The sequence below is a fragment of the Oncorhynchus mykiss genome, chromosome 31 (assembly GCF_013265735.2).
Source record: "Oncorhynchus mykiss isolate Arlee chromosome 31, USDA_OmykA_1.1, whole genome shotgun sequence".
NCBI classification, from domain to species: Eukaryota; Metazoa; Chordata; class Actinopteri; order Salmoniformes; family Salmonidae; genus Oncorhynchus; species Oncorhynchus mykiss.
Window position 1 is genome coordinate 28,011,781 of NC_050571.1, and position 13,499 is coordinate 28,025,279.

Here is a 13,499-nt window from a genome sequence, read left to right on the forward strand (position 1 = left end):
TCTTCGACTCATTTCTACAATAGGAATACCAAGTCACGAAGTAAAACGTACACCCACACAAGAATTGTAAGAAAAAAACAGCTTTAATTTTATTTCAGCCAGAGTTTATCACACTGATAGTAAAAACAAAGACATCATGATGTGAACCAGGATACAGAGAATGCGGTAGACTAAGTTGTTCCTAAAGGCTTGAATATTTTCCATGAGCAGTCTCAGTGACTAATGAACAGATAAGGTCTGATTACAAACATAAAAAATAGATGGGCTCAAAGGCACACAAATCAAGTTTATCTTTGGAAAAATATTGATCTTCATTCAGAGGGTTCTCTGCACATAGACAATGTGAATGACATAGTTGAGAAGTTTCCTTTCCATAATCATTAACCGTGTCCAAATAGACATAAGAAACTGGAGGTGTTGAGTACCATGAAGGGTCCCTCACATGACCAATAACAAAAGCAGAGCAACCATCACATCTACTTTGATTCTCTTTCAGACCAGATGTGTTAAGACAACCGGTGTCCTTTATCTTTAGACTTTGAGATCACTTTCATCATGTGTGAAAGTCAAAAGCAACCATTTCCTGAGTTATTCAAACAAACACTATGAAGAAATTACAACAGTTTTCAAATCATGCTTAGAATGATAAACTAAGAGAATGTGAATGATAAAAAACATGTATTGTCTAAATGTACATTACTGGAAGCAACACATGGTCAGTCCATAGAAGGAACAACATAGATATTCTGATCACAACATGCATGCTGAAATGGGCACAGACAATCAATAACATTGCAAAGTCCTCAATGCATTTCTTGGACATTGAACAAGTTCTTCAAACACCAAGCTTTCAATAAAAGAGAGCAATCATTCTCAAATGTGCGGGGGAGCGATAGGTGCAGAGCAAGTGACTGATTGAATAATTAACATAACCATTTGGCAAACATTTAAAACTATCAATAAATTGATCACATAGAGGACGAGGCGTGGATTAGGGAAGAGAAGGCGAAAGGGTTCAGCTTGTAGCCTGTTCCGCTGTAGAACTTATTCTGGAACTCCACCCTAGGAGACAAACAAAGAAAAATCAACAGACAATAATATAATAACATAATATATTAACTCCAATCTTCGTCACACACTCCTCTCGTTCACTCATTCTGTCTTCCCCCCCCCCCCAACCATCTCCCTCCATCCCCCAATCTCTTACCAGTGCAGACGTAAGGCATGCAGGAAGGCAGACAGGCCCTCCATGACCAGGAGGATGGAGACTGTCAGCACAGCGAAGAAGGAAAAGACTACAAACAGGACCACAGATCCCACGTAGCCCTGCCCGTTTAGGGCGATACGCATCACCATCACCCAGAGCACCTCTGACAGCTCTGGAGGGACGGAGGGGGAACACACGAAATAGGAGCTACAGCGAGTTAGTACTATTTAAAAATATGAGTCAGTTTGCGGTGAGTCACTACAAATCAGTGGAGAACGAGGGTGTGTGTGTGACTCACGTGCATGTGCAAGACTCAGGGCCCACAGTCGTAGGTAAGAGGCCGTGTTGGAGATGCAGCCTAGACAGTACTCTATGGTGTGGATGGCCTGGTGCATGAACACATCAGCAGCATCAAACTCCTACAGACACAAAGAATGTGCTATTTATTAATTTTTTTAAGGGGGGGGGGGGGGGGAGTTGGCTGACTGAGTAATACGTTAAACGTGTCACTAGCTAAGCCTCTGCGAACACAGGAATAGAGCTAGCATAGGTAACAGTGTGATAACGCCCCCTTTCCACCTCCTCTCTGTGACTCCCGGTCTCCACCTCTCCCTGATGAGCGTTGATGGAATTGTTCTCGGCTAACAGGGGGCGGCTCTCTCCTGCCTGGAGGACACAGAATCACACCAGACCAACTCACATACAGAAGAAACAAAGTGATGCTAGATACTTACAATAAAATCCATTCACTTAGCAAAAGGTGAGCCAGAGTCAAGTTGCTCACCATGTGCCAGTGGTTCCTCTTGTGTGTGATGTATTGATGGATGGGTTTCCCCAGCAGTAGGACTGGAACAGAACACAGCGCCAGTATCACCAGGACCTTCTGCACCACCATCTACAGTGCAGAGAGCGGGAGTTAGAACATCACCACATAGTGGCAGGTTGTACTCAGGGGTGAGCATGCTACCATACCATTGTTTTCCGAAATATTATGTTTTCAAGGACTCAGCAAACATTAAGCATACTTTAAAACAAGTATCTTGTAGTGAGCCCGTTGTGTGCCCTTCCATACATATACTGTAATCGTCCCAAACAGTGGGCGGTTTCCCTACAAAACACACACACACACACACCTGTCCTTTGTAGAGGGGCGGGTTTTCCTTGTTCACTGTGAATAGGAACATGTCTATGAAGTGGATGAGGATGCTGGGGGTGAAGTTAGAGTGGGCCGTGTCAAAGGCCAGCCACTTGAAGATGACCATGAAGACCAGGTAACCAAACAGACACAGCATGAAGAACAGCTCTGGGATCAGTACCAGGAATACACTGCTCAACTGGTTGAAATGTCTGGAGCGAGAGAGAGAAAGAGGGATGGGGGAGAGAAGGATGGGTAGAGAGAAAGAGATGAAAAGAGAGCCAACGAGGAGGTGGGTGGGTAGAGGGAATCATAGGTTTAAGGGAAAGGAATGCATAGGCAAAGGTATTGGTTTGAGTAGAGAGAGAGTAGGGATAGCAGGAGAGGGACGGTGAGAAAATTAGTAGATTACAGCGATAGTCCCTTGCATTTCAATACACACACACACACAAACTAACGCAATGTTCCTTCACTTGTAGTTGAAGAAGGACAGACAGACTCCGAAGGTCATGTGGATCACCCCGATGATGACGGACATCTTCATCTTGTAGGAGTTAAGGAATGTCAGGTGGTTGTTGGACAGACCCCAGATCTGAGGACATCACAGCACAGTTACTCATTATAACTGAGTCATGGAAACAATCACAGGAAGGAGAGAGCGAGAGCAGTGTGGTGGATTTCCATACCGGGTCGATGCCAAAAGGATAGGGTCCTGTAAAAACCCCAGTGATGTTCGGGTCCAGGGACAGGAAGTTGTTCCCTTTAAGAGTTGTTGAACTGAGCGAAAGAGAGATACAGAACTCAAATATTTTAAAAACATACAGGACAATCAGAAAAAGGATTGTGGAGCTGTTACGCAGGTGTGAGTGATGCGGCATGTGTCCTTACCTCCACTCTCCGCTATCGAACATGGGTCGTACGTGCCAGCCGGAGCTGAAGGGGCTGAGTCCTCTGCTGAAACACTCGTTGTAGATGGCCCCAGTGTAGACAGAGAACAGTCCCATCAACAGGATCAGATAGCGTCCTCCAAACATCATCCGCCAGATCTAAACCACACAGAGACGTTATATTAGGACTGTTCCTCTCAAATCAGTAGAATTGTCACTGTGTATGAAAGAGTGTGACGCATGTGTGCGCAACCTCATTGGTGTTGTTCCGGAGTTTGGGGTCCTTCTCCTCCAGGACCATCCAGAGGGCAGCCAGGAACATCAGCAGGCCGTGACCAACGTCCCCAAACATCACCGCAAACAGGAAGGGGAACGTGATGATGGTGTACACGGCTATGGAGAACGGGAAGAGGGTTGAGCGAGAGAACGAGAGATAATATTACTGATCATTTACATTTACTAGAGGTGGTTCTTCCCTGGGTTGGTCTGTTGGCGGTTTGAAGCGATACATGTATTGATTGATACCTGGGTTAACCTCACGGTAACTGGCCACTCCATAAGCCTCTACGATGCTCTGAAAGCCGGCCGTGAAGGAGTTGGTAGGGAACAGGGTGGGAGGAGGGGTGGAGCATGGGAGGCGGTTGTAGAACGAGTCCATCCCACTGCCACTCTTCCTCTGATAGGGGGAGAGCCAGAGAGAAAATGAAGGGGCTTAAAGTCACACACTTTTGGGGTACGTTGAAAATGACATCCATTCCTCAGTTTAAACAGCATGACCAAAGACAACCCTCTCTTGTTGCCTTGCATCTTGCTTGGATACTCAATCTCCCCTTCTCCCTCTCTCTCTTTCCCCTCCCTCACCCCTCCTTCTCTCAGGGCACTCTGTAGTTCAGGCAGCTTGCTGACGGGACACCAGGCTTCAGCAATCAGACACTTGTCGGTGACAGAGGGGCTGCAGAGGTTCAGCACAGCCTGGACAGCCTTAGACTTCTGGACCCGCACCTTCCACTGGGGCAGCACAGCTACAGCACGCACCAACAGCTGCTGGAGGTAGTGCTCTGTCTGGGACAGGACCTGGGGTAGGAGGGAGGACGAGGGATGGATTAGAGATGGAGTGTGAGGCAACTTTAAAAGTAAATGTTCGCTCACTGTTTGCTGTTCCCAATGTGATTCTTATCGAAGTTGGAGATACAGCCACACAGATGAAGATTAATGCATTTTATACAGTGGTAGTCTGCCTTACAGATTTCATGTCTTCAATTCTGCCCTGCAATCCCTGGAGAATCTCCTCTCTCTCCGTGGGGCTGTCGGGGTACACAAATGTCTGTGTGTGGAAGCTGGGAATGAAAGTTATTGAGGAGGTGCAAGAAAGACACGGGTCATTAAACAAGCATTAACATGAACCACTGCAATGTGTCAAATATCACAACGAAGGAGAAGTGGACAGGTTTACTCACCAATCACAGATCTTCTTGACCTTCTGTCCGATCTGATCTCCCCAGTAGGATATGAGGAACACCGTCCACTGCATCTCCCCCTGCCATCACATATTAGAAGCGTTGACTCACTGACCATCTTACTTGCTACTCTACTTTTACTATAGAGCTCCTCTTCCTTTCTTCCTCTCCTCACCGTGACAGGATTCTCTAGTTGCTCCTCCATCTCTCTGAAGTCCACGATGATGTAACCACGGCACGCTCGCCATAGCAATCGCTCGAACGAAGGGACTTTCCAGGGGTGGACCACACCGGCCACAAAACTGCAAACGAGAGAGGGAAACAAGGTAAGTTGGCATAAAGAGTATGTTGACCAACTGGAATATGGAAATCAGTCATTGTCCAGAGCCAATGTAAAAAAAATAAGTGGAAAGACACTGGCAATCGCTTTGACCAATGAGGTTTACCTGAGGTGGACATCCTGTCGGTTAGGCTCCAATATGCCTACTGTTTCCAGTGGAGGTGGGGGACCCTGTGAGAGGGAACAATAAAAATAGTCATGATTGTAGTGCTCCACTTTAATACAGCCAAACAGTAGTTGTAGTTATAAGGGGGTGGGTCTGGGTGGTATAGTTCTGACCTGTGAGGAGGTGAGGGAGTGGGTCTGGGTGAGAACCCCTTTGTATTGGCTGAGCTGGGTCATCTGGGCTCTGAGACTGTCTCTGTTCCTGGACACCTCTTTGAGCTCCCTGGCCAGCCTCTCACTCTCTTCCTCAATGGTGAGTAGGTCTCTGGGCTGGGGGGCTGAGGGTGTCGGGCAGGGGGAAGGGAGGGGGCCATGGAGGGGGGGCCACAGAGACCGATTGATCTCCTGCTCCAGGAACGCTGAGTGGTGAGAAGGATGAAAAGAGAGAGATGGAGGGAAAGACGTAAGGAGAGAAAGTCAAATGCATAGGAGACAAGTGTCAAACATTTTCTTGTATTATGATAGCTTTATTGAGAGGCCTTGTTTTAGGAGCCGATAGTGAGGGATCTAGATACTTACAGAAGGTTTTCTCCAGTTCCTCACATCGTCTCACCTCCCCCACAAACTTCCTCTGGAAGGAGTTGACGTTGGGGTTCAACTGATTCACCACAGAGGGAAGAGTACAACAGACACAGTTAGTTACTCATAAGTTACTCACACGAGGCTTCACTTCACGTCAGCTAATGTCGCTAATTTCAAACTTAACAGCAAGATGGTAGAGACATTAGTTACAGCTACTGTTTCTGAGACAGTCATTCTTAGTGAAGATCCTTGACCTCGTTTGTCTTGTGAGAACAGAACTCACATCTCTGAACTCAACCAGGCCCAGTTCTCCCAGTTCACTGACACAGTTGTAGGCTGAACCAGACTGGAGGAAGAGCTGCACCAGGCACACCTCCTCACTGCGGAACATAGAACCCATCGCCACCTAGAGATAGGCCTAGAGGGAGAGGGAAAGGGGGGGAGAGTAAGAAGGTAAAGAGACAGGGAGATGAAAAGGAGATAGAAGCAGTGAATAGATAAAAGTAGTGAAGGATGAGGTGAGAGAGAAATGGTATTAGTGTATGGCGGTTGCTTCAAAAATCAGGTGACCGCTGACAGTTGCAGATAAGGGAAAGACAAAGTGCATTCTTCCCCCTATGACTAACTGAAAAAGTCACATGAATTGCGACAGTGGAATTTCCACTCAAGCTACACTTCACAACGAATTAAATTCTGACCACAAGTCAGTGCAAAGGCGTCAATACACCACACTTGATGTGGGTCACTAAAATAGGTTAAACCATATCGACATTTAGACTGGGGAGAGACTGAACCAAGATAATCCGTGTACATTTTGGCCAATTGATTATTTATTTTTTTTAAATGTTTGTTCCAGTTTTTGGCATATAAACACTTGATATTTAGAATTTCACAAGTGGGTTGGGTTAAATGTGGAATGTCTGTCACTAGCCAAATGCAAACAAACACTTCCTGTTCCTTCAAAATAGCAGTTCACCCGTAACCTAATTTTATTAAACCTAAAGTAATCTATTAATACATCTATCAATCCTGATAGGTATATTTCTCAATTTCTATTAAAGATAGTCACAACAATTTAATTCATACTTTTGTATCACTACGCTTTGTTTAAGGTTACATTGCATTTTACCCACCAACCAGCAGTCAAATCCTTGCTTCCTCTGTCTTCATTTCACAGGGTACCAGTACAGAGTCGATGTGCAGGGGTACAAGGTAATTGTGGTTGATATGTACAGTTAAAGTCGAAAGTTTACATACACCTTAGCCAAATACATTTATACTCAGTTTCACAATTCCTGACATTTAATCCTAGTAAAAATTCCCGGTCTTCGGTCAGTTGGGATCCCCACTTTATTTTAAGAATGTGAAATGTCAGAATAATAGTAGAGAAAATTATTTATTTCAGCTTTTATTTCTTTCATCAAATTCCCAGTGGGGCAGAAGTTTACATACACTCAATTAGTATTTGGTAGCATTGCCTTTAAATTGATTGACTTGGGTCAAATGTTTTGGGTAGCCTTCCACAAGCTTCCCACAATAAGTTGTGAATTTTGGCCCATTCCTCCTGACAGAGCTGGTGTAACTGAGTCAGGTTTGTATGCCTCCTTGCTCGCACATGCTTTTTCAGTTCTCCACACTAATTTTATATAGGATTGAGGTCAGGGCTTTGTGATGGCCACTCCAATACCTTGACGTTGTTGTCCATTTTGCCACAACTTTGGAAGTATGCTTGGGGTCATTGTCCATTTGGAAGACCTATTTGCGACCAAGCTTTAACTTCCTGACTGATGTCTTAAGATGTTGCTATCCACATAATTGTCCTACCTCATGATGCCATCTATTTTGTGAAGTGCACTAGTCCCTCCTGCAGCAAAGCACCCCCACAACATGATGCTGCCACCCTGAGCTTCACGGTTGAAGGTGTTCTTTGGCTTGCAAGCCTCCCCTTTTTTCCTCCAAACATAACAATGGTCATTATGGCCAAACAGTTCTATTTTTGTTTCATCAGACCAGAGGACATTTCTCCAAAAAGTATGATCTTTGTCCCCATGTGCAGTTGCAAACCGTAGTCTGGCTTTTTTATGGCAGTTTTGGAGCAATGGCTTCTTCCTTGCCTTTCAGGTTATGTCGATATAGGACTCATTTTACTGTGGATATAGATGCTTTTGACCCCGTTTCCTCCAGCATCTTCACGAGGTCCTTTGCTGTTGTTCTGGGATGGATTTGCACTTTTCACACCAAAGTGCATTCATCTCTAGGAGACAGAATGTGTCTCCTTCCTGAGCGGTATGACGGCTGCGTGTTCCCATGGTGTTTATACTTGCGTACTATTGTTTGTATAGACGAACGTGGTACCTTCAGGCGTTTGGAAATTGCTCCCAAGGATGAACCAGACTTGTGGAGGTCTACAATTTTTTTTCCTGAGGTCTTGGCTGATTTCTTTTTGATTTTCTCATGATGTCAAGCAAAGAGGCACTGAGTTTGAAGGTAGGCCTTGAAATACATCCACAGGTACACCTCCAATTGACTCAAATTATGTCAATTAGCCTATCAGAAGCTTCTAAAGCCATGACATCCTTTTCTGGAATTTTCCAAGCTGTTAAAAGGCACAGTCAACTTAGTGTATGTAAACTTCTGACCCACTGGAATTGTAATACAGTGAATTATAAGTGAAATAATCTGTAAACAATTGTTGGAAAAATTACTTGTGTCATGCACACAGTAGATGTCCTAACCGACTTGCCAAAACTATAGTTTGTTAAGAAAAACGAGTTTTAATGACTCCAACCTAAGTGTATGCATATTTCCGACTTCAACTGTACATGCAGGAATGTACTGACTAAAAACTTTACTAGCCGTCAAATCCTCTTTCCTTGTTTCCTTCATTCCTCACCATCTCAAAGCACATTGGGTGAGAGGATTGAAGGTTCCTCCCCTCGGGCCGCCTCCTCCTCCGATGTGCTTTGAAAGAGGCGAGGGATGGAGGAAACAAGGACGGAGGAAACAAGGATTTGACTGCTAGTGGGCAGGTCTGTAAAATACAATATAACCATGAAGAAAGAATGGTAATAAAATAGTCTCTGTGTGTGTCACTCCTACTTATCATCTGCCATTTCAACGCTGTAAATACCAACAGGGTTCCAATTGAGTCCAGGATTAATAGCTACTCATTAAGAACCCCCAGAATCATTGTTAATATCCATTAAAGCACACATCTGATTGTCAATACAGATGAGTTTTAGGTCTTCATATGTGAGAGTGTTTAAAAGATTGGACATTTCTAAAATAATTTGTGTTCACTGTGGCACAACAAACTGGTGTGAGGAGTCTAAATCAGATGACAGGGTCTGTGTCCCTTGATAGGACAGAGGGAAGCGAACCGTGCACTTGTCTCATGAAAACACATTGCACAACGTGATATACAAGCTACGATCCATGATATTCCCGATAAGAAAATACACTGACAACAATTCAATACAAAGATAAATAATCTCCAAAATGATTTATTCAAATGAGCCTTTTCCTATAAAACCATTCAAAATAGGCTACTAAAGCATTATTTGGCCACAGTGGATCATCAGCTTCCTTAAAAAAACTAAGTTATGGATTGTTTTAAAATCGCATTGCTGACAGTCGTAAGGAAAGGCAACGCACGCAGCAAAGACCAAATACATGATTGTTGAGTTGCGTTCAGTCAACAGTAGAGAACCAGCCAGGCATATCGCAATATGCAAATGGTTATTGCTGTAAAGAGAAGAAAATGAAAAGAATATTCTGTATTTTAGATGTAAAAATTCTCAATTTAACCGAGCGAACAACAGTATAGTCTATTTTATTGGCACCAACAGAGAGCATCACCAATTTCCCCAACCACTCTTTATCATTGTTGGGTCAGTACCACTTAAAAGTTTGTTTTTGGACAACTTCCCCAACCACTCTTTATCATTGTTGGGTCAGTACCACTTAAAAGTTTGTTTTTGGACAATTTCCCCAACCACTCTTTATCATTGTTGGGTCAGTACCACTTAAAAGTTTGTTTTTGGACAATTTCCTCCTCCAGTTTAGATGGATGAAATATTCCATTTGTCTTCCCTTGTCGTATTGTATGTTTATATTGATCCATTTGTCTTCCCTTGTCGTATTGTATGTTTATATTGATCCATTTGTCTTCCCTTGTCGTATTGTATGTTTATATTGATCCATTTGTCTTCCCTTGTCGTATTGTATGTTTATATTGATCCATTTGTCTTCCCTTGTCGTATTGTATGTTTATATTGATCCATTTGTCAGGTTCAGCATCCCTATAATTCGTCAGATTAAAAAAAGATTCTGCTAATGCCTCTAGTCATAAAGTATTGTATAATTGCATGAAATGTATTTATAAAAATAACTATCTTAACATTGATAGACAAACTACTAGCTATTAATAGATGACTAAATAGATAGTAGATGACTAGAAGCTTCAATGCCATACAACTCTCCTTCTGTGGCCTCCAACTGCACTTAAACGCAGGGGAAACTAAATGCATGCTATTCAACCGATCATTGCTCGCCTGACCAGCATCACTACTCTGGACGGCTCCGACTTAGAAAACGTGGACAACTACCTAGGTGTCTGTGTAACGGATGTGAAACGGCTAGCTTAGTTAGCGTGGGCGCTAAATAGCGTTTCAATCAGTGACGTCACTTGCTCTGAGACCTTGAAGTAGTAGTTCCCCTTGCTCTGCAAGGGCCGCGGCTTTTGTGGAGCGATGGGTAACGATGCTTCGAGGGTGACTGTTGATGTGTGCAGAAGGTCCCTGGTTCGCGCCCGGGTATGGGCGAGGGGACGGTCTAAATTTGTACTGTTACATTGGTGCCGTGACCCGGATTACTGGTTGCTGCGGAAAAAGGAGGAAGGTCAAAAGGGGGGTGAGTGTAACGGATGTGAAACGGCTAGCTTAGTTAGCGTGGGCGCTAAATAGCGTTTCAATCAGTGACGTCACTTGCTCTGAGACCTTGAAGTAGTAGTTCCCCTTGCTCTGCAAGGGCCGCGGCTTTTGTGGAGCGATGGGTAACGATGCTTCGAGGGTGACTGTTGATGTGTGCAGAAGGTCCCTGGTTCGCGCCCGGGTATGGGCGAGGGGACGGTCTAAATTTGTACTGTTACATCTGGTTAGACTGGAAACTCTCCTTCCAGACTCACATCAAACATCTCAAATCCAAAGTTAAATCTAGAATTGGCTTCCTATAATCGCAACAAAGCATCCTTCACTCATGCCCTCGTAAAACTGACCATCCTACCGATCTTCGACTTCGGTGATGTCATCTATAAAAATAGCCTCCAACACTCTACTCAACAATCTGGATGCAGTCTATCACAGTGCCATCCGTTTTGTCACCAAATACACAACCCACCATTGCGACCTGTACGCTCTCGTTGGTTGGCCCTCGCTTCGCCAAACCCACTGGCTACAGGTTATCTACAAGTCTCTGCTAGGTAAAGCCCCACCTTATCTCAGCTCACTGGTCACCATAGCAGCACCCACTGGTAGCACGTGCTCCAGCAGGTATATCTCACTGGTCACCCACAAAGCCAATTCCTCCTTTGGTCGTCTTTCCTTCCAGTTCTCTGCTGCCAATGACTGGAACGAACTGCAAAAATCTCTAAAGCTGGAGACTCATCTCTCCCTCATTAGCTTTAAGCACCAGCTGTCAGAGCAGCTCACAGATCACTGCACATAGCCCATCTATCTACCTACCTCATATAGTATTTATTTATTTATTTTGCTACTTTGCACCCCAGTATCTCTACTTGCACATTCAGCTTCTGCACATCTACCATTCCAGTATTGTAATTACTTCGCCACAATGGCCTATTTATTGCCTTAACTCCCTTATCTTACCTCATTTGCACTCACTGTATTTAGACTTTTTGTTTTCTTTTGTTCTACTGTATTATTGACTATGTTTTGTTTATTCCATGTGTAACTCTGTTGTTGCATGTGTCGAATTGCTTTGCTTTATCTTGGCCAGGTGGCAGTTGCAAATGAGAACTTGTTCTCAACTAGCCTACCTGGTTAAATAAAGGTGAACAACAAAATGTTAGAACGGTGATAGGTTTGGTTTCGCTTTGCCAGAAAAGGCTCACAAAATCAAAAAGCCGCAAATTCGTCCAGCGTCAATCAAATTAAAATGTATTAATTTCGCTGGGAGAGTTGCATATGTAATCACGAGACATTGTTGTTTGCAACACTGTATCTTATCTGTCCAAGTTGGCATACGTTGCCCACCCGTCTCTTGTCTGTCAAAAACTAAAAAAGCCGATCCCGTTTTGCCACAACGTTTCCATGCAAGTTACCACAGAAACAATATAAAACTCAATTAACATATAAGGCTAGATATTTCCAATGTCAGCAACTCAAATAGCCCACTAAACTACAGAATGTCCAACTTTGTAGATAGAAAAATATGTTGACCAACCACACACGAATCTATCCTTTGTGAAAGCAGGTAGGAAATATACGATTTTACCTGTTTCCTTCAATCTGTCCAGCTCAATCGAAAACTTTTGTGTCTCACCGCTTGTGAGAGTTGGCTCAAGGCGACAGACCAGAACAAACAGCGTCAAACGAATTTTCACCGGGAAGTCACAAAGTTCCTAAACATACCGTACTGGAGCGTATTCATTTCGCCAATTCTGTTGCAAAACGTTTCTTAAACAGAATCAAATGGGGCGGGATCTATGAGAATGTGTCCAATAGAAACTCACGTTTTCGTTGCTTAACTTTTTCCGTTTGCTATGGTCTTAACAAATGATTACAACCCCCCCTGTCTTTGGTGAAATTATTTGGGTAGTACTGAGAGCACTTCCCATTCGGTGGCTTTATGTCACGTTACTTGTTCTCACGTGACGGTAGATACATTTTGAGTGTCAAATAACCTTCCCCCCAGACTTTATTTGCATAGGGGAAGATAGGTCAGAGGCCTGAGGACAGTTGACAAATATAAATGTAAAAACATTTAGGATTTTCTGCCCTGCATGCAAGTATAGTATAAAACGTCTATATTATTCCCCTATCACCTCAGCCCAAATTTCAGTGCCTTCAGAAAGTATTCACACCGCTTGACATTTTCCAAATTTTGTTGTGTTACAAAATGGGATTATCATGGATTTGTCCTTTTTTCAACAATCTGCACAAAATCCTCTGTCAAAACGAACATTTGTAAAAAATAAAATATATTTTTTAAAAGTGATAAAAAATAAAACACTAATATCTTGATTAGATAAGTATTCAACCGCCTGAATTTGGGCTCTCCTCCCAGAGTAAGACATTTAAGTGTGTTAACCCTCGCAAGGCTGCTGTTGGCCCAGACTGTATCCCTAGCCGCGTCCTCAGAGCGCGTCCTCAAACCCGTTCCTTTTACTCTCGGTTCCGAACGTACTAGACGACCAGTTCTTATAACCTTTAGCCGTACCCTTATCCTACTCCTCCTCTGTTCCTCTGGTGATGTAGATGTTAATCCAGTCCCTGCAGTGCCTAGCTCCACTCCCATTCCCCAGGTGCTCTCATTTGTTGACTTATGTAACCATAAAAGCCTTGGTTTCATGCATGTTAACATTAGAAGCCTCCTCCCTAAGTTTGTTTTATTCACTGCTTTAGCACACTCTGCCAACAGCGATGTCCTAGCTGTGTCTGAATCCTGGCATAGGAAGACCACCAAAAACCCTGAAATTTCTATCCCAACTACAACATTTTCCAACAAGCTAGAACTGCCAAAGGGGGCGGAGCTGCAATCTACTGCA

The 13,499-nt window shown here is 43.7% G+C and overlaps 1 protein-coding gene across 3 annotated transcripts; it reads right to left on the reverse strand.

Annotated features, from left to right (window-relative positions):
- Window positions 1-64: 64 nt before the first annotated feature.
- On the reverse strand, window positions 65-12,489 carry LOC110504437 (V-type proton ATPase 116 kDa subunit a3). 3 transcript variants are annotated; one of them, XM_036969927.1, is made up of 20 exons: window positions 12,465-12,489; window positions 5,997-6,131; window positions 5,711-5,789; window positions 5,306-5,550; window positions 5,133-5,197; window positions 4,862-4,988; window positions 4,687-4,766; window positions 4,473-4,566; window positions 4,091-4,303; window positions 3,755-3,905; window positions 3,483-3,622; window positions 3,231-3,388; window positions 3,029-3,119; window positions 2,816-2,934; window positions 2,341-2,554; window positions 1,992-2,102; window positions 1,778-1,873; window positions 1,506-1,626; window positions 1,208-1,379; window positions 65-1,062 (listed from the first exon to the last, which is right to left on the reverse strand). In XM_036969927.1, exons 2-20 carry the CDS (start codon window positions 6,111-6,113, stop codon window positions 969-971), a joined length of 2,487 nt encoding a protein of 828 aa, XP_036825822.1. In that variant the 5' UTR covers window positions 6,114-6,131; window positions 12,465-12,489; the 3' UTR covers window positions 65-968. The 3 variants fall into 3 exon arrangements, with proteins under 3 accessions (XP_036825822.1, XP_036825821.1, XP_036825824.1); XM_036969926.1 differs by lacking the exon at window positions 12,465-12,489 and adding an exon at window positions 12,227-12,427; XM_036969929.1 differs by lacking the exon at window positions 12,465-12,489 and adding an exon at window positions 12,227-12,424 and having other exon boundaries at window positions 1,787-1,873.
- Between the last annotated feature and the right edge of the window lie 1,010 nt (window positions 12,490-13,499).